This window comes from Capra hircus, chromosome 15, assembly GCF_001704415.2.
Source record: "Capra hircus breed San Clemente chromosome 15, ASM170441v1, whole genome shotgun sequence".
Taxonomy (NCBI): Eukaryota; Metazoa; Chordata; class Mammalia; order Artiodactyla; family Bovidae; genus Capra; species Capra hircus.
In genome coordinates this window covers 60,070,154-60,090,526 of record NC_030822.1, presented here as the reverse complement: position 1 = coordinate 60,090,526, position 20,373 = coordinate 60,070,154, and the positions used below count along the sequence as shown (strand labels likewise).

The window sequence follows — 20,373 nt, the reverse complement described above, 5'->3', positions numbered from 1 at the left end:
CTGAACTGAACTGAAAGGCAGCATCTCAAATCCCTGGGGTAAAGATTGACTTTAGTAAATGGTGCTGGAACAACTGGGTAGCCATTAAAAAAAAAAAGTTAAGTTGGATCTATATCTCACATTATACGGAAGAATAAATTCCAGATGGAACAGGGATCTAAATGCAAGCAATTTTGAAACCATATGAGAACTAGAGAAAAAGCAGAAGTGAATTCTTCTCTCATGTTAGCATAGGGAAAGCCTTTCTAGCCATCACTCAAAATTCAGAGGAATGAAATATAGGTAATTTGATTATATAAAAATAAAATCCTTTTCATAGCCAGAAAACAATCATAAACTAAGTCAAAAGATGACTGATAGGGACTTCCCTGGTGCTCCAGGGCTAAGACTGCACACATCCAATGCAGGAGGCCTGGGTTCAATCCCTGGTCAGGATCTAGATTCCACATACTGCAACTAAAAGTTCCTGCGTGCCTCAACTAAAGACCCCATGTGCTGCAACTGAGACCCAGCACAGCTGAAGAAATGTGTGTGTGCGCTCAGTCGCTCAGTCATGTCCGACTCGGCAACCCTGTGGACTGTAGCCCACCAGGCTCCTCTGTCCATGGGATTCTCCAGCCAAGAATACTAGAGTGGGTTGCCTTTCCCCCTGACACAGGGATCAAACCTGAGTCTCCTGCATTGGCAGGTGGATTCTTTACCGCTGCACCACCAGGGAGGCAGCCAAATAAATAAATATACATATCCCCAAAGAGAGATCACTGACAAACTGGGAAATCTCTGCAACATATATCAAAGACAAAAGGATAACATTTCTAATACATAAAGAGCTCTTAAAATGAAGGTACAAAAGATAGAAAAATGGGAGAGATGTGAACAGATAATTCATGTACATATACAAAATATATAAAGATAAGGATGAATTTAAATTGAATTCTTAAACCTACCAAAAGAGGCTCAAATTCATAACTAAAGAAATTTAAACAGCACTAAGATACAATTTGTCACCTATCATATTAGCAAAAATTTAAAAGTGTGACAACATATTGGCAAAATTGTGGGAAAATGCACTCTCATGCATTGCTGATGGGAATGCAAATAGATACAATGCTTTTGGTGGGGAATTTGGCAATACTTAATGAAGTTATCTACTTAATGTATCTATATTCACCTAGCCATCTTCTTTGAATCTACCCTGAAGATAGACCTCGATCAACATAAAAACACATATGCATAACGTTATTCATTGCTGTACTGTTTGTAACTGCAAAATACTGGGAAAAAAAAAACAACCCTGAATTCCCATATGTAGAAGACTGATTGACTAAATCATGATATATCTACATAATAGAGTACCATGTAGCTGTAAAATAAGGAAGATTTCTAGACCAATATGGAATGATTTCCAGAATATATTAAGCAAATATTCATTGAAGCGAAGTGAAAAATGTAGGTGTAAAAAGAATGTGTGTGTTAGTTGCGTCTGACTCTTTGCAACCCCATGGACTGTAGCTCACCAGGCTCCTCTGTTCATGGAATTCTCCAGGCAAGAATACTGGAGTGGGTTGCCATGGCCTCCTCCAGGGGATCTTCCCAACCCAATCTTGAACCTGGGTCTCTGCATTGCAGGCAGATACTTTACCATCTGAGCCACCAGGGAATATCAGTGTTTAATGCTATTTTGGGGACTTCCCTGGTACCCAGTGGCCAAGACTGCAAGCTCCCAATGCAGGGGACCTGGGTTTGGTCCCTGGTCAGGGAACTAGATCCCATGTGCAACAAAGTTGAAGATCCCACATGCTGCAACCAAGACCCAGCCGGGCCCAGTAAAAAAAAAAAAAAAATTACTATGCTATTTTCCACATAAGAAAAGGGAAATAAATAAAATATACATATATCTTTTTTTCCAGTTAACGTAGAACAAATGAGATCGGTTATCAACGGGAGTGGATAGGAATAGGGTGGAAAGACTAGAGAAAAGGGATTGGAGTAGAGAGAAAGATGGAGGCATGACACTTCTGAATGTATGTTTTCCTATAGCTCGGACTTTTAGAGTCATGTTACTCTTTCTCCTGCCCCCAAATTAATTAAAATCAACCAAAATGTTAGGACAACCCAACATGGTCTACCAATTGTAATAAATGGACTTAACTGTATTACAGATTAATAACATAACCACACGGAAGGCAGAGGAAAGAAAAGAATTAACCTGAGTCACTTTGGAATCAGTATTTTGAGTGTACACTGTAAGGCTAAAGACAAAAAGGACTATATACCTGAAGATCAATTTCTGGCTGGTAAATTTATTTTTCTATGACCTGGCATAGCCCAATAGATAAATATTTTTTAAAATGACTGTACTAATCCATATAAGGTACGGATTAGCAAGTCAAATTTTGATGTGTTTTCTAGGACTGAGGAAATATTTGTAAATATATTGTGGATAGAGTCAGGTTTCTCACTGTGGGGAAAAAGGAGTTGCAAATAAGGAAAAGGAAAAAGAGAGATGGAACCCTGTGGTGCTGGGCTAAAGGCAGGATCAGGATAATTCATGGTCTATTTCTCCATCTGTCTGTCAAGATAAGTAGATGGAAGTGTGTGTCTAGGTGTGATACATACCTGTATTTCCTACTCTACTCTTGAGAGGGCCCAGAATGTTACCCCAGTGGGGTGAGTATACCTCATGCCCAAATTTTGATTTCTGAAAACTACTCTCCAACAAGAGGAGCCAAAAGTGATTTCTTTTGACAAATAGCTGATGACAGAGCTGGAGCAGAGGAAATACAAGATGAGGGGATCTTGTAAAAATACGGGCTCTAATTCATTAGAACTGGAGCAGAGTTTGAGATTCTGCATTTCCATTCTATTCTGCATATTCTGTTCTACTGCATTTGAAGTGTGTTGATTCCCAGTGGTGCATGAGCGTCTGCTTTTCTGAGAGGCCCCTGGTGACGGTGCTGCTCGTCTCCGGAGCGCTCTTTGATTAGCAGACAGCTCCCTAGTATAGGTTATTACACAGGAGACTCCCAGCACTGGCTGTGGAGGGAGAAGTGGTTTAGGCTAAGATAACCTCCCTTCCGAGAGTTTTGGTGAGGTTGTTTAATCCTCAGGGATGCATTTATTTAGGTGACAGTGTGGTAGAGTGGAAAGAGCACTGGTTTGGGAGTCAGAGTGAATCTCATGTTCGTAGTTTACAGTCTGGGTGGCCTTGAACATTATTTCACCATTTTGGAGTCTTGGGTTTGCCGTTAGCAAAATAGATACAGTAAAAATTTCCCTGGCAGCTTAGCATTAGAGAAATTGTGTCTAAAGGACCTAGCATAGCTCTAGACACAGAGTAGGTGTTCAGAAAAGTGGTGACAATTATTATCACTTATGCAATAGAATTGGAGAAGGCAATGGCACCCCACTACAGTACTCTTGCCTGGAAAATCCTATGGATGGAGGAGCCTGGTAGGCTGCAGTCCATGGGGTCGCTGAGAGTCAGATATGACTGAGTGACTTCACTTTGACTTTTCCCTTTCATGCACTGGAGAAGGAAATGGCAGCCCACTCCAGTGTTCTTGCCTGGAGAATCCCAGGGACAGGGGAGCCTGGTAGACTGCCGTCTATGGGGTCACACAGAGTCGGACACGACTGAAGCGACTTAGCAGCAGCAGCATGCAATAGAATCCTCTTTACTGGAAGCCAAGATTAATGTGCGTGAAAAGTTCTGTGAGGAACCTCAAAGCAGTTTTGCATCAGAGACAACTTACTTCTATTCATTGGCCAAAAGAAGGCTATGATTACTTAAGTAAAATTATCTTGGGCCTGATGAACAATACTTGTTCTTGTCTTCCCCTGCATAATTAACTTTTAGAATCATCGTTAAGTCTTGGCCTGATGAAGTTTGACACATTATTCACCGATTCAAAGAAAGATTTGTTGAGCGCCTGTTACTCTGAGTCCAACAATCCTGAACTCTTGTAACGTCCTGCATGGAGCATCTAGTTGAGAACTGAGCCCCTTTGAGCTCACTGTCCTCTTTGCCTCCTTTCCTCAGGAAAGCCCCCTGAGCATGGGGTTCAGATTGAGCTAATATTCCTAGCACCTCGCACACCCCTGTCTTAGCACTTGTCTCACCACCTGCAAGCTGCTCCTCCTTCTCCTCTCGTCTCGTTTTTTTTTCCCCCTGCAAACTTCTTGAAGGCATAAAGCTCTTTGTAGCCCCCTCACAGAACACTGGCTGCACCCACCTTGTAGTTGAACTGATTGCCTGGCACAGGACATCCTCACGGAGATCAGTGTCTGAGGTGTGTGGGAGGGTCAGGGAAGAGGTGGTGATGCTTGAGCTGAGGTTTAAGAAGAGATGCAAGGCAGGAGGGAGGTAGAGTGGCCGGAAGACATGGTGCATTTGGGGCACTGCACATAGTTTGGACCAACCTTAAACGCGGGGATTGGGGGGCAAATGTGAATGGATAAGCAAAGCTGGAGGAGAGGTAAGGACTAGCGCAGGACAGACTGAAGTGCAGCTGAGGAGGCTGGGTTTTATGCTGAGGGTAATGACAGGCCAGTGAAAGATTTTAAACAGGAATGTGTAGGGGGAGGGTTGAGGGTGATACTCTATAGAGGGAAGTGGGGTAGAGATTTTGATGTAAGCCAGGTAATCAGACCCAGCTGTTACCCTAATACCTTTGTGGCCCGGAGCAGAGTGGTTTGCTCTGGAGGCACCCTTTGCCTGTCCTGCCTTTTTGGCTGAACGGTAGGAGCTCACCTGGACAGGAATCTGGCCCATGAGAAAGCAGAAGGTGCAGCCGCCTCTAGCCTGCAGAGTGAGTGGATAGCAGGAGGCCCTTGGACCACCTGTACTGGGTTTGCTAACCAGGTCTGCCATGGCATTGGGACGGAGACTTTGGACAAGTTACGTGATTTCTCTGAACCTCATCCACAGAACGGAGATGATACCAGCCCTTCGGTGCTTCTGTGAGAACTGAATTAGATGATGATATTGAAAATAATGATGACCATTTAGTAAGCATCAACCGTGTGGCTGCGTTCTAGGTATATTGTTGTGGTGTTGTTTAGTTGCTAAGTTGTGTCCAACTCTTTTGTTACCCCACGGGGTGTAGCCTGTCAGCCCTCCTCTGTCCGTGGGATTTCCCAGGCAAGAATGCTGGTGTGGGATGCCATTTCCTACTCCAGGGAATCTTCCCGACCCAGGAATTGAACCCAGACCTCCTGCACTGGCAGGCGGATTCTTTACCACTGAGCCATCAGGGAAGCCCTCCAGATACATTAGTGAGTCACTAAAAGACATATAAAACATCAAAAGTAGTGTTTAATTCATGATTCAGTTCAGTTCAGTTCAGTCGCTCAGTCGTGTCCGACTCTTTGCGACCCCATGAATCGCAGCACACCAGGCCTCCCTGTCCATCACCAACTCCCAGAGTTCACTGAAACTCACGTCCATTGAGTTGGTGATGCCATCCAGCCATCTCATCCTCTGTCGTCCCCTTTTCCTCCTGCCCTCAATCCCTCCCAGCATCAGAGTCTTTTCCAATGAGTCAACTCTTTGCATGAGGTGGCCAAAGTACTGGAGTTCCAGCTTTAGCATCATTCCTCCCAGAGAACACCCAGGACTGATCTCCTTCAGAATGGACTGGTTGGATCTCCTTGCAGTCCAAGGGACTCTCAAGAGTCTTCTCCAACACCACAATTCAAAAGCGTCAATTCTTTGGCCCTCAGCTTTCTTCACAGTCCAACTCTCACATCCATCCATGACCACTGGGAAAACCATAGCCTTGACTAGACGGACCTTTGTTGGCATCATAGTGGGTACTCAATAAATACCAGATTCTTTCCCCTACCTCCTGCTGATCATTGCACGTCCTACAGTTTGTCAGTAGCTGATAGAACATGACCTTAGCACTACCTTCCAAAGGACTTTATTTATTCCCACAAATTGACGTAGAGAAAATAGTGAAGATTTAATTTAAGTTCAGGAAGCAGCCAGTGAGTAATTTCTGATATCATTTCATCAAGGAAGTACTTGGAGCTTAGAAATCAACTGTACTTTAACCAAATTATAATTTGATACTGTTAGCCCTTGAATTTAATTTTCAGGTTCAGAGTCTTGGGCTTCTACAGACATCAGCCAGAACTGCTGCCTGTACTATGACCTTGCTCTTGTGCTATTTTGATATTTAGTGCCCAAATAATCAGAATGAACACCTGAATATACAAGTCCTGTTTAAAATGGAATATGAAAGGTTATCTAAGTGTTGCCATGAGTTATGTGTCCTGCCTGAGTCTGACAGGTTTCTGATGGTACTGGACCATAAGTGTTGTCTGAAAAAAAAAAAAAAAAAAATGAAGACTCCCCCGACCTCGACCCCAGTCTTCAGGAACTCTGCTCATCCTAGCCTTTCTTTTTCTTTCTTTGTGCAGGTTTCAGGTAACCAGATCCTCTTTGACAACATAAAGCCTGGATTAAAGCTAACTCTGTAGCAATCCCAGGATTATGGGCTCAGGAGGATAAATCCCAGGTTGATTTCAGTTAAATCTCTTTGTGAAGAAAGCAGCTATGAGAGGCAGTTCTGAGATCGGTTTAACTGTGGATTCCTAGCTCCCCAGGATCAGTTCTTAGGAATGTCACAGGCCATTGTGCACATGGGACACGAGAGAGATCGTTCCTGGGAAGCTCAGTGGGGCACTGGCAGCTCTCATCACACTTGAAAACGGGCTGTGCTTCTGGCCTGGCTTTATTCCTGGTCGACAGAGCTAAAGTCAAGGAAAGCAGGAGTCATTGTCGCCGAAACGCTCATCTGCGCACGTTGCCCACACCACCACCCGAGTCAGAGGGTAGCTCATCCCGGAGGCTAGCATAGAACCAGAGAATTTTAGAGCATCCTCCATGTCTAACCATCTTTCTTTCCTTAAAACCTTCTCCTCCTCCCTCTGGGTAGAGACTGCTCAGTTGCTCAGTTGTGTGCAAATCCGACACCGTGAACTGTAGCCCGCCAGGCTCCTCTGTGCATGGAAGTGTCAGGGCAAGAATTCTGGAGCAAGTTGCCATTTCCTACTCCAGGGGATCTTCCTCACCCAGGGACTGAACCCATGTCTCTTGCAACTCCTGTATTGGCAGGCGAATTCTTTATCCCTGGGCCACCTGGGAAGTTGGGTGTAGATCGCCCAGTCTCCAGTGCTGCCTTAGAGGGTGCAGGGAAGAGGATATAAGTAACATGCAACTTTCCTTGTCTCCCACTTTCATTTTCCAGCAACAGCTGCAGGCGTACGTGGCCTGGGTGAATGCGCAGCTGAAGAAGAGGCCAGCGGTGAAGCCAGTGCAGGACCTGCGACAAGATCTCCGGGATGGGGTGATCCTGGCGTATCTCATTGAGATTGTCGGTCGGTTGACTCTGATGCTAGCTTAAACCAGAGCGTGGCCTTTTTACCCTCCATGGGCCCTTCAGAGCAGATTTTTGGTGGTGGTTTAGTCACTAAGTCGTGTCCAACTCTTGTGACCCCATGGACTGTAGCCTGCCAGGCTCCTCTGTCCATGAGATTTCCCAGGCAAGAATACTGGAGTGGATTGCCATTTTCTCCTCCAGGCATTCTTCCCCACCCAGGGACTGAACCCTAGTCTCCTGCATTGGCAGGCGGGTTCTTTACCGACTGAGCTACTTCTTTAAAGTCTTATGGAAGTGAAAGTAGGGAGGACTTAAGATACTTGCCCAGGGTTAACTAATTTATTTATTAGTCAGTAAACACTGTGTTCCAGGTGCTGCATTAAACCTTGGGAGTGTGATGAGGAGCACAGTCGTGGCTCTCAAGTCTCCCAATCTAGTTGGAAAGACTGGAGAGCGAAGTCACTTCCAGTAATGTACTTAGTACTGTGATGGGGCAAGCACAGATAAGAGCAGAGGGCGGGCACCTAACCCACTGTTAGGGATTCTAGGATGGCTTGCCAGAAGATCTGATGTCTACACCGAGGCTGGAAAGAGAAGTGGCAGCCAGGCAAAAAGAAAGTGTGTTACCAACAAAAGGACCCGACTAAGATAAGAAGACCTTGTTGAAAAAGCCCAAGAGTTGATGCCTGTCTTTCTTATTAGATGGTACATAACCTTATTTCCACAGCATTTGTCCACACCTCTTATTACTTCTCTCACCAAATGATAATTGCTTCTTATCTACCTCTCCAGTATAGATTGAGCTCTTTAAGAGCAGGTACAGTGTAATTTTTTTCCCCCTTGTTTCCACGATCCTTAACCAAGTGCCAGACACATAACAGGTACTCAAACATTCATTGACATATTTGAAGGATGTGGGTTTGAGTAATATGTAAGAAGGCAGGCTTGCATCAGGCAGCCTGTCCAGAAATACTTCATTGAGACAGCTCATATATTCATTATTCACTTATAGTGATAATAACCATGATAATAGTAACAGCAGCTACTGTGTATTGAACACTTAATTTTACTTAATCATCAATATTTGAAAAACATAATATTACCCTCATTTCCAGGAGCACTTTATATATATCCCCAGGAGCACTTTATATATATATGTGTGTATACATATATATCAAGCCTTACTTTGATTGATTTATGATAATGGATAGCATTTAAGTATTTTACTTATTTTTTGAGATTTAGAAAGGTCTGTCCTTGGAATTTTCCAGGCAAGAATACTGGAGTGGATAGCCTTTCCCTTTTCCAGGGAATCTTCCCAACCCAGAACCCAGGTCTCCTGCATTGCAGGCAGATTCTTTACTGTCTGAGCCACCAGGGAAACCCTTAAGCAACTTTGCAAGGTCACATAAGAATAGTGGTAAAGCAGAGGTACAAGCCTAGATACACTTTAATTCCAAAGCTAATTTTCAACTTTTAATTTTTCACTCATTTGAACAGATTATCCTGGAAATATAATCAGTTAGAAAATCCAGACAGCACACGAAGATAGAAAATCAAAAGCCATTTCCCCTGTCTGTCCCCTTGCCAGTTACTTGTTCTTCCTGGAGGCAGCCAGTGTTAGCAGTTTCTGGCTATTCTTTCCAGAGATATTTAATGGTGCATATACAGGCAATATGAATGTATATTCTTGTTTTTCAAAACACAGGTTCTTAAATGCTACATTCTGTTGCAACTTGGCTATAGAGAAAATCTCTCTGAATTCAGTACTTGAGATTGCGTTCTTTCTTGAGCTGGCCCTCATTGAGCTTTTGATCCTACTACTATGCTCCTGAAATTGTTCTCCTTGAAGTCACAACTCTGCTCTGTCAAATCCCGTGGCCATGGCTAAGTCCTCATTTTGTTCAGCTTAGCGGAACTTGACACAGTGGATCACTCCCTCCTCCTCCAAACATCTTCCCTCGGTCTCCAGGATCCTGTGGGCTTGAAGGCTTCCTCCTTCCTCACTGGCCTTTCCTGTTCGCTCTGCTGGCTTTCTCGTGTGTGTGTGTGTGTGTGTGTGTGTGTCTGTGTGTCTGTGTGTGTGTCTGTGTGTCTGTGTGTGTGTGTGTCTGTGTGTGTGTGTCTGTGTGTGTGTCTGTGTGTGTGTGTGTGTGTGTGCTTAGTCGTGTCTGACTCTTTGTGATCCCATCGACTGTAGCCCGCCAGCCTCCTCTGTCCATGGAATTTTCCAGGCAAGAATACTGAAATGGGTAGCCACTTCCTACTCTAGAGGATCTTCCCAACCCAGGGATCGAACCCGTGTCTCTTGCGTCTTCTGCAGTGGCAGGCTGATTCTTTACCAACCACACCACCTGGGAAGCCCTCCTGACCTCTAAATGTTGGAATTTTTCCTTAGAGGTTCAGACCTTAGTTCTTTTGTATATTCTCTATCCCTAAGTGGTCTCTTCCCAAATATGACTCTTTGGCCCTAAGCTTTTCCTTGAGTTCTAGGAGTGAATATCAGCTTCCTATTCAACTTCTCTGCTTGGATGTCTAAAATGCTACTCTCACTTCACGTGTCCTAATCAGAACTTTTCCTTCACGCCACTGATGCCTCTGTCCTCTGAGATCCTTCATCTGACTAACACATCACAGTACCATTCCCTCAGTTGTTAAAGCAGAACACTTAGAAGTTGTCTTTAATTATTCTCTTTTTCTCATCTGTCGTAGTCAGCCCTCCACATGTGCTGTTTGCTTTATATTAAAAATGTACCTGGTATCTCACTTTTCACCTCTCAGCTTCTTCCAAAACCATCATTATCTCTCACTTGACTATTTTCATTTCCTTTCTAACAGATCTCCCTGTTTCCTCTTCACAGAATTTATGTCCACATGAAGTCAACTTTAAAAAGCATTAAGCAGGTCAGGTAACTCATCTCACATGCTAGCAAAGTAATGCTCAAAATCATTCAAGCCAGGCATCAATAGAATGTGAACTGTGTGAACTTCCAGATGTTCAAGCTGGATTTAGAAAAGACAGAGGAACCAGAGATCAAATTGCCAGTATCCACTGGATCATATAAAAAGCAAGAGAATTCCAGAAAAACATCTACTTCTGCTTTATTGAGTATGCCAAAGCTTTTGACTGTGTAGATCACAGCAAACTGTGGAAAATTCTGAAAGAGATGGGAATAGCAGACCATCTTACCTGCCTCCTGGGAAATCTGTAGGTCAAGAAGCAACAGTTAGAACCAAACATGGAACAACAGACTGGTTCCAAATAGGAAAAGGAGTATATCAAGGCTGTATATTGTCACCCTGCTTATTTAACTTATATGCAGAGTACATCATGAGAAATGCTGGGCTGGAAGAAGCACAAGCTGGAATCAAGATTGCTGGGAGAAATATCAATAACCTCAGATATGCAAATGATACCACCCTTATGGCAGAAAGTGAAGAGGAACTAAAGAGAATTGATGAAAGTGAAAGAGGAGAGTGAAAAAGCTGGCTTAAAACTCTACATTCAGAAAACGAAGATCATGGCATCTGGTTCCATCACTCCATGGCAAATAGATGGAGAAACAGTGGAAACAGTGACAAACTATTTTCTTGGACTCCAAAATCACTGCAGATGGTGACTGCAGCCATGAAATTAAAAGATGCTTGCTCCTTGTAAGAAAAGCTATGACCAACCTAGACAGCATATTCAAAAGCAGAGACATTACTCTGCCATCAAAGGTCTGTCTAGTTCAAGGCTATAGTTTTTCCAGTGGTCATGTATGGATGTGAGAGTTGGACTATAAAGAAAGCTGAACGCCGAAGAATTGATGCCTTTGAACTGAGGTGTTGAAGAAGACTCTTAAAGGTCCCTTGGACTGCAAGGAGATCAAACCAGTGAGTCATAAAGGAAATCAGTCCTGAATATATATTGGAAGGAATGATGCTAAAGCTGAAACTCCAGTACTTTGGCCACCTCATGTGAAGAACTGACTCATTGGAAAAGACCCTGATGCTGGGAAAGATTGAAGGTGGGAAGAAAAGGGGACAACAGAGGATGAGATGGTTGGATGGCATCACCAACTCGATGGACATGAGTTTGAGCAAGCTCTGGGTGTTGGTGATGGACGGGGAAGCCTGGCATGCTGTAGTCCATGGGCTGGCAAAGAGTCGGACACAGCTGAGCAACTGAACTGAACTCCCTTACCTCCAAGCCTGCATTTTCTGCCCATTACATATAGAGTAAAATTCAAGGTCTTTGCTCTTTTGCTCTAGTTGCCAAAGCCCCACATGACCTGGCCTTGCTTACCTCTCTACCTGTCCTAGAACTCGACTCCTTGCTCTCTCCACTCCAGCCATAGGGTCTTGTTGCTGTTTCTCAGATAAGCTGATCTCATTCCCGCCTTGGCGTTGGTACTTACGGTTCCTCAGCCTGGAATGCTACCTCTGCAAATCTTCTCTTCTGATTTTATTCAAGTCTCCGCCCAAATGTGTTATCAGACAGACCATGGTTACTCGTCTTTGTTTTTCCTCATAGTACGTATCACTGGGCCTCCCAGGTGGTGCTAGTTGGAAAGAATCTGCAGGCCAGCACAGGAGATGCAAGAGACCGGGTTCAATCCCTGGATGGGGAAGATCCGCTGGAGTAGGAAATGGTACCCACCTCCAGTATTCTTGCCTGGGAAGTCCCATGGAGAGAGGAGCCTGGCGGACCCCAGTCCTTGGGGTCGCCAAGAGTTGGTCGTGACTAGCACAGCACAGCACTTACCACTACCTGAAATTATGTCAAACATTTATCTGTTATCTTGGTCATCTCTCATCCCTGCAGATATAAACTCTATGATGAAAGGAAAGACAGACAATGTCTTGGTCACTGCTCTTTCTCTGGTGCCTCAAACAGTGCCTGGCACACAGTGGGTGCTCAGTGAATATTTGTTGAATGAATAAATGTACACATAGTAACTTCACAGGCCCCAGGGAATAGATGTGAAAATTCGAAGACCTTCCAGAATGCTTTGATTTTCCTATTTCCCTTCCGGATTACAAACATGAAGGCCTAACTCCCTTACATATTTATAGATAATGTCAGTGTTTACATCAAATATTCTCTCTGTGTCTGGCTACTATGAAACTGTGATAGTACTCCTCTTCATAACTTCATGTATTTTCTCTCTTCTAACAGCAGGAGAAAAGCTGAGTGGGGTACAGCTGAGTCCCAGTAACCAACAAGAGATGAAGAATAATGTGGAAAAAGTGTTACAGTTTGTAGCCTCCAAAAAGATTCGTATGCACCAGACTTCAGCTAAAGGTCAGTACTTCCTTCTGTCTGTGGTGGCTGAGTACACTCATCTTTCCTGGGGATTGCCACCTTCAGAAGAACCATCCACAGTGTAGCTGAGGGCTCAGAGTAGACTGCAGTGACCTCACATCTTTTTCCACATAAGGAAAGTCATCCCCTTAGGGTGGAATAATTGTCAAAATCCAGGTGCTTTGGAGACCAGGGTGAAGGTAGAAGCTCTTCATTTTAATTGAATAAAGTTTTGCTTGAGTGTGTATAGGAAAATTAACAGAAAAGAAATGACAATGTTTGGATATTAATTTTAGAACATCTTGTTTAAGATATCAAACATGAAGATAGATGATTTTTTTTTGTGTTCCTAGTGTTTCATGACAGTTATTATCTCAGATCATAATAGCCTACTTTCTATCCAGTTTTCCAGAAGGAAAATATTTGATAGCAATTTTTTTTTGAACATCACAGGACATCTCCAGGCAGGATCAAAAAGCTCTTTCACCTCTGCATATGCCCTCTCCTGGAGCCACATGGCCAGATGAAGGACAGCTCTCATTGCAGTTTGAGCGCAGGCTGCAGGGGAGAAATGATGTAGCTGTCCTCAGAAGGCACAGGCTCTCTGGTCCTCTCACTCTGACTCTGGAACTGATTATAATCTGGTTTGTTTCAGCCTCAGTTTCTGGGCCTGATTGCCTGTGCCTCTGATGAGAATGGAGGTAGGAGGGAGCCCTCCTTTCCATGTTGTTAGTGTTCTCTGTGTTGGGCTCATTCAGGCAGGGCAGTTACTGACCATTGAGAATGTCGTGTAACAGATATCAATCAATCCTTTTGGAAACCTTGCATATTTAAAAGGCTGTGAAGCTGAAAAAAATACAGTTTCGTCTATTTTCTGGCATTAACCAGACCCATCATGTTATTTTCTGTCTGCCTTTCTCTCTCTCTCTCTTTTTTTTTTTTTCTAGGACAAAATTTAGCATGTCAGATATTTCTCTGATCCAGGCCCCGTGAGGAGTGGGCTTGGGGATCTGGCCCATTAAAGTCAGCTATTTTGAGGGAACAGTCGTTCAGGACATCATTGTCTTTTACCTGGAGAAGTGCAACCGCTTCCTAATCAGTCCCAACCGCATCCATTTCTGCCTCCCTCCCATCTGCTCTCCACACTGCAGCCAGAACAATCTTTCTGAGAGTACAATACGCTCATGCCATTCCTCTGCACCTGAGGTCCCTTAAGATAAAATCCAGAGTCCTTTCTCTGGCTTACTGTGCCCTTTCTGACCTGACCTCCACTTCATCCTCCTCGTCTTTCCCCCTCTCCCCCTGAACTCTGAACTCTGGCTACGCTAAACTGCTTTCTGTTCCTCTTCCAGTGTGTGCCATAGAAATATAAAGTAAGTCACATTCTTGATTTGAATGTGTCTAAATAGCCACATTACAAAAAAGAAATCAGTGGAATTAATTTTGATAATATATTTTATTTAACCCATGTATCCAAAATGAGGGCTTCCCTGGTGGCTCAGTGGGTAAAGAATCCACCTGTAATGCAGGAGACCCAGGTTTGATCCCTTGGTTGGGAAGATCCCCTGGAGAAAGAAATGGCAGTCCCACTCCAGTATTCTTACCCAGAGAAGCCCCATGGACAGAGGAACCTGGCGGGCTACAGCCCGTGGGGTCTCAAAGAGTTGGATACGACTGAAGTGACTTAGCAGGCATGCATGCATATCCAGAATATGATCAGCTCAACATATAATCAGTGTAAAAAACAATCAGTGAGATATTTTGCATTCTATTTTTTTATACTAAATCTCATGAGATTTTTCATTCAGTTTTTTTGTGTGTGTGCTAAGTACACTCACAGCACATTTCAGTTAAGACCACTGCTGCCTTTTAAGTGCTCAACAGCTACATGTGGCTAGTGGCTCCCATACTGGATGGCATCTAGACCGTCATGCCTGCTGTTCCCTCTTCTTGGAATACTTTTTTCCTTCTTTTTCATCATCTGATGAACCTCTAGTGGTCAGTCAAGCCTCAGTTTAGGACTCACCTTGTCTGGGAATCCTTCCCTGAGGCCTCTAAACTAGACAGATGCTTCTCTGAGTTCCCAAAGAATCTTGTGCTTTTCCTATGGTATGAAGGAAATGGCAACCCACTCCAGTACTCTTGGCTGGAAAATCCCATGGACAGAGGAGGCTCTCATGGGGTCACAATGAGTCAGACACAACTGAGCGACTTCACTTTATGTTATTATACTTTATGGTCATTGCTTTAACTCTTTGATCTCCCTATTAAACACAGCTTTGTGAGGACAGAGAGCTTGACTGCCTTGCTTTCCTGTTCCCTAGCAGACACTCCAGTACTCTTGCCTGGAAAATCCCATGGACAGAGGAGCCTGGTAGGCTGCAGTCCATGGGGTTGCTAAGAGTCGGACACGACTGAGCGATTTCACTTTCACTTTTCCCTTTCATGCATTGGAGAAGGAAATGGCAACCCACTCCAGTGTTCTTGCCTGGAGAATCCCAGGGACGGGGGAGCCTGGTGGGTTGCCGTCTATGGAGTCGCACAGAGTTGGACACGACTGAAGCGACTCAGCAGCAGCAGCAGCAGCAGCAGCAGCAGCAGCAGCAGCAGCAGATGCATAGGAACCGAGTGCTTCCTCAGCACTCCGCTTCCCTCTTAGGACCTCTTGGTCTGTTCTGATCCTCAGATATCGTGGAAGGCAACCTGAAGTCTATCATGAGGCTGGTCCTGGCCTTGGCAGCTCATTTCAGACCTGGCTCCAGCAGGACAGTGAGCCAAGGACGGGATGCCAGAGCCCCCCTGCAGACTCACCAGCCTCACTGTGCCACTGCTGTGGCCCAGGGCGCCGCCGCTGCTCTGGCCGATGTGTGTCATGACATGTCGCGGTCTGGGCGGGATGTCTTTCGATACCGACAGAGGTAAGAATGGAAATCTGGGGATGGGAATTCGACCTGCACTGATATTTCTTCCCTTAAATGATGATTGTGCAGTAGATGGAAATATCACCTAAACAGCCCACATTGCAGAAAAGAGTATGGAGTGGAGGTTGGAGAGGGTGCTCCAAAAGAGAAAAAAAAAACACCTTTCTTTTAGGCATGTTTATTTTGACTTTTGGAGAAGGGCATGGCAACCCACTCCAGTATTCTTACCTGGAGGATCCCATGGACAGAGGAGCCTGGCGGACTGCAGTACTTGGGATCACAAAGAATCGGGCACAACTTAAGTGACTTGGCATGCACGGCACGTGCACATTTTGACTTTAGTAGAATGTAAAGGAATCATATATGTAATTCTTTACTCTGGTGCCCAGAGTTTTAAACATATTCCTTTGGCACTGTGTGTTTTCTGCACTGGGAGGTATGTGGGAGCACCATCCCAATTCACCCCTGAGTCTCTCCCTGGTGTGTATCCTGAAGGTTGGGTATCCCAGAGAGTCATGGCAGGAGATGCTTCGTGGGTTGTGTGTCAGAGAGGGAGCACGACTCTGAGGTGTTGCAAAGATTGGTGAAATGATTGGTTTTTCTACCTTCCTTGCCAGATTTCAAATGTCTTAAAGGCAGGGGCTTTGCCTCGTCTGTCTTTTTACCCACAGCAGTCCCAGAGTGGCATCTATCAGTAGTTCGTGGGTGGGCCCGAAGGACTGACACCCTCTCCTTTATTGGTGCCCTCCGACTTTAGGAACAGCAGCATGGATGAGGATGTTGAGAATCCATGCTGGAGCGTGCGAGCCCTGGTGCAGCAGTATGAAGGACAGCAGAGGTCCTCGTCTGAGTCCAGCTGCTCCAGGTAACCGTGGCCTGAGATTCTTCATCGCTACAGTCCTCAATTCATGGAGGTTCTCAGGGTTGGCAGCTTCAGGTACCCATGCAACAGGCAATAAGGCACCAAAGTCTCTCCTCTTCCCTCAGTTTATGTGTGGCTCACAAGGGGTAACCCTCAGCACGGCCTTGTGGTTTTGTGCTGGCAAGAGGGCAAGGTGAGATGCTTGTGAATTTCCCACATACCAGTGTTAGGGCTTAGCTGTGTCCACGTGGGGGCATGACTGGGACCTGTCAGCGCCCAGCTGGATCTTTTTGATATTTATTTATCAGCTGCCAGTGTTTATGAGAGCCAGTTCCATTGCACTGTCTTTGTGCCTGAGAAGGTTGTATAAAGCTCATAGCAAGAGGAAATGAGCAGAGTTGCCTTAGTGCTTTAAGAATGTTTCCAGCTTTCATTTGTAGGGCTGGGAATTGTGGCAGATCAGTACACATTTGAATGGGCTAGCGATGTGAGTGACTGTAGCTGAAAGGCTGTCTATATCCCTTAGAGCCAATTGCAGAGACCAAAACAGGACACAGTGTGCTGATAAAAGCCTGATCAATGCCAAGTATGGTGGCACAGAAAGACTATTTTCCTGGCTTACGTAAATCACGCTCCTGTAAACACATCCCCAGATGTTGTTATCTTATTTACTAATTTCGTTGCAGAATCATATTTAATTTATGCTCTAATGACCTTTTTTCTCATCAACCCAGATTAGTCTGTTCCAGTTAAGCTTAATTGTTCTTTGTCTGACATGTATGTATTTTCTATGTCTTTGTTTTCTTCCTCCTATTTCTTTTCTTCATAAAATTCCATCTTAATTTGATGGGCCATTTTCTCATTTGCTTGGCAATTAAATAGAATTCTTTCCATCATTTTAATATACTGGTAACCTTGCTTGATTTTTAACTTTCACATTTAATAGATTTTTTAATTTTCAAAATTCACACAACGTTAAATTAACCATTAATCATTCTAAAGTGTATGATTCAGTGGTACATAGCACCTTCATTAATATTGCGCAACCATCACCTCTGTCCAGTTCAGAGAAATTTGCATCACCCCAGAAGGGAACCTTGTGTCCATTAAGCAGTAGATGTGCTTTTATTGAGAATCTAAACCAGTTTTTCCTTGCTTCTGCTTGGACTATCACTTGGTACAGAATCAAAAGATATTCTGTTGTACAATGAGATCTATTCCTTCCTGTATGGCTACAGGCCTTTTACTTTCCTGTGACTGATAGCGCTTGCCAGAGTTAGAGAAAAAAAAAAAGTCCGGATTTTTTTCCTGAGAGCACCTGCTTCCTTCCTGTCTGGCAGAACTCAAGACTGGGGGCAGGGTATGAGACAGTGTGAATTCGGGGCTGCTGGAAATCGGGCTGCAGTGGCTGGCAGTGACCGTTTTCTAGGAGAGTGTTCAGAGAACAGTTGGCTTTCCTCTTTCTCTTCTTCCTGATTCGGTCGTTTTCTTCTCGGCCACCCTCTCACTCACCTCTTTGGGATGCTCAGTTGGCACCCAGAAGGGTCCAGGACATTTTGCCCTGCTCCTCCGCGCAACCCGCACGCAGTGATCCGTGAAGGCCAGGAGACACCCGGGATGTGACTCGGGAAAGAAGAGTGGTTCAGAAGATAGCCCCTTACGTCTGGTCCCCTCCCCCTGCTCCTTGACAGACATCCTGGCAAAGCCCTGCCAGGCTGCTCGCCTGTTGCTTCTCAGACCCGTAAACCTTGGGCCAGCCTCTCAGGATCCAAGCAAAAGGCTCCTTAGTTGAGGAAAAAAAAAAAACAAAAACATATGAAACGCCCGAGGGGAAGGTTGGGGGGAGTGGAGACCAGCGTTCAGCTGGTTTCCGGGGGAACCCCCTCCCGCGAGGAGCCGAGTTAGACCCACCCAGACCTCGTTGCCCGGGAAGGCACGGCCGCCAGTCCCGGGCTCCTCCGAAGGAGGGGACCACGCAGCCCTCCCAGGCTTCTGCCGACCCCGCGGCGCCTCCACCGCCTCGCCCGGGGCCGCCTGCGGGCCCCGCAGCCCCGCCCCGCTCTGCCCCGGGGGCTCGGCCAGCCCGCGGAGCGCCCGCCGGGGTCGGACGGATCCTGGCGCTGCCCGGCCGCGTGTGACAGCTCGGAGAGCGGGGGGAGGAGGGCGCGGGAGGGCGGGACCGGGAGGCGGCGCGGAGCGGGGATCGCCGCCCGCCGGGCACTCGACCGCTCGGCCGGAGCCGCGGGCAGGGCTTTTCGGAGATGGGTTGAGATGCTTGCGCCCGGGGGCACTCCCGGAGCCGCGCGGCCGCAGGGACCACGGATGCGGCTGCCGGGGGCCGGCAGCCTGAGAGGGGAGGCGGTTTCCGCCGAGGCCGGGCCGCTGCAGTGTCTGAGCTGCCGGGACGGCGCGCCCCGGAGCCCGGAGCATCGCCGTGCCTGGGGCCGAGACGCCTGTCTCTCTGCCCTCTCTGCTCTCTGCCGGGACCGGGGTGAGCGGCTCTCCTAGTTGGCCTGCCCAGAGGAGTCATTCTTCGGGGGCCCCCAGCGCGGGGAGACATGCCCGAATCGGGGAGCGCTGTGACTCTCAGCCTCCCGCTTCACCCAGGGAAGCCGACTTGCTGAAGCCGGAGCCACGAGGGGGACCATGGGCGGGACGCAGGTCAAATGGTGAGCTGAAGCCACTTGGGCTTTGGAGGTGTGTGTGGGGGGCTTGGGTGGGAGCAGGGCCAGGACTGGAGGATGCTGTTGGCCAGAGACAGGCGGGGGTTCGGTGGGGGCGCTGTTCTGGGGAGAACAGCCTGCTTGCGGGCCTGAGATGAGCACTGTAAAATACAGTGGATTTATTCAAGAAGCTGCAACCAGTATGGGAGAAGGAGTGGCTTTTGACCCCCCGTCTGGTCTCTGCTGAAGCCGGCACTTCAGGACATAACAGAACTCTTATTGCTTCGTACCCATTTAAAAAATTGATTGGACTTTTAATTGGAGATATCTTTTCTGGGAGACTGCTTGTCTGACAAGTTAAGATTGGAGAGATGTTAGACCTGTGGGAATTAGGAATGTATCAGTCAGACCTGATTTGTAATCAGTTGTTCCCTGTCTTGACAGGATTATAATGGCAAGTGGGGGGTTACTTGTTTATAAAGCAGTTTTTTAAGCTCATCAGGGAGATCCCAAGCCATGTAATTAATTAGCATTAAAATAACGTTTGTGTATGATTCTCTTGCATGAGGTTCTTCCTTGGGGAAGGCAGCTTGCTCTGACATGTGCCTCAGGATTTTTCTTCCTCAGATTTCTTTTATCTTTTAGACCCAGCCTGTTTAGTTTCAGGGGTTTTTCTCTCTGTGGCTCACATACTGGCAGCCCCAGTGCAAGAAAGAGAAATGTTGTTTTCTTTGGCTGCTCTGCCACTCCTCCAGTGGGGCTGGGTATGCAGACATCCGCCTCCTTTTGCCCTTATATGGGAGATGGCTCACTTAGGAGGGAGCCGCTGAGCTGATCTCGCTGAGCATGCGTCTCTGCTCTCAGGAAAGCAGTTTTCCCCGCATCCTAGGTTCACACCACTCCTCCCACCCCCAACCCCTTGTCTCACACATATCCACTGTGGTCCAGCCAGATGCAGGCAGGGGCATCTGTCAGCCACAGCGCCTTGTCAGCTGGGAAAGTGTGGTCTTACCATTTCTCAAAGAGGAGCAGCTGGGGTGCAGGCCTCTTTCTGCACTCGGATCCCTATTTCTATAAGAAGGTGAACACTGAGGCCTGAAGAGCAAAAATCTATTCTTCTTGTGAATGGTAGCCCTAGACTGGTGCTTTTCCAGCAGCTGATTTATGTTGGCCTGGAAGTTAGATTGCCTAAGTGGTGAGAGATGGATAAGAGAGTTCCCTGGAGCAATTTCCTTTTCTAAATAGCACTTCT

The 20,373-nt window shown here is 46.1% G+C and overlaps 1 protein-coding gene across 5 annotated transcripts in view; it reads left to right on the top strand.

Annotated features, from left to right (window-relative positions):
- Window positions 1–20,373, top strand: part of DIXDC1 (DIX domain containing 1) — a 79,417-nt gene that overhangs the window by 24,089 nt on the left and 34,955 nt on the right. For 2 of the 5 annotated variants that reach the window (XM_005689437.3, XM_018059786.1), the window contains 4 exons: window positions 7,257–7,386; window positions 12,550–12,675; window positions 15,362–15,593; window positions 16,354–16,461. In XM_005689437.3, the coding sequence (XP_005689494.2) occupies window positions 7,257–7,386; window positions 12,550–12,675; window positions 15,362–15,593; window positions 16,354–16,461 (596 nt within the window). Of the gene's footprint in view, window positions 1–7,256; window positions 7,387–7,936; window positions 8,094–12,549; window positions 12,676–15,361; window positions 15,594–16,353; window positions 16,462–18,643; window positions 19,128–20,373 lie in introns of those variants that run through there. The other 3 variants (XM_018059788.1, XM_018059787.1, XM_018059790.1) reach the window with 3 other exon arrangements.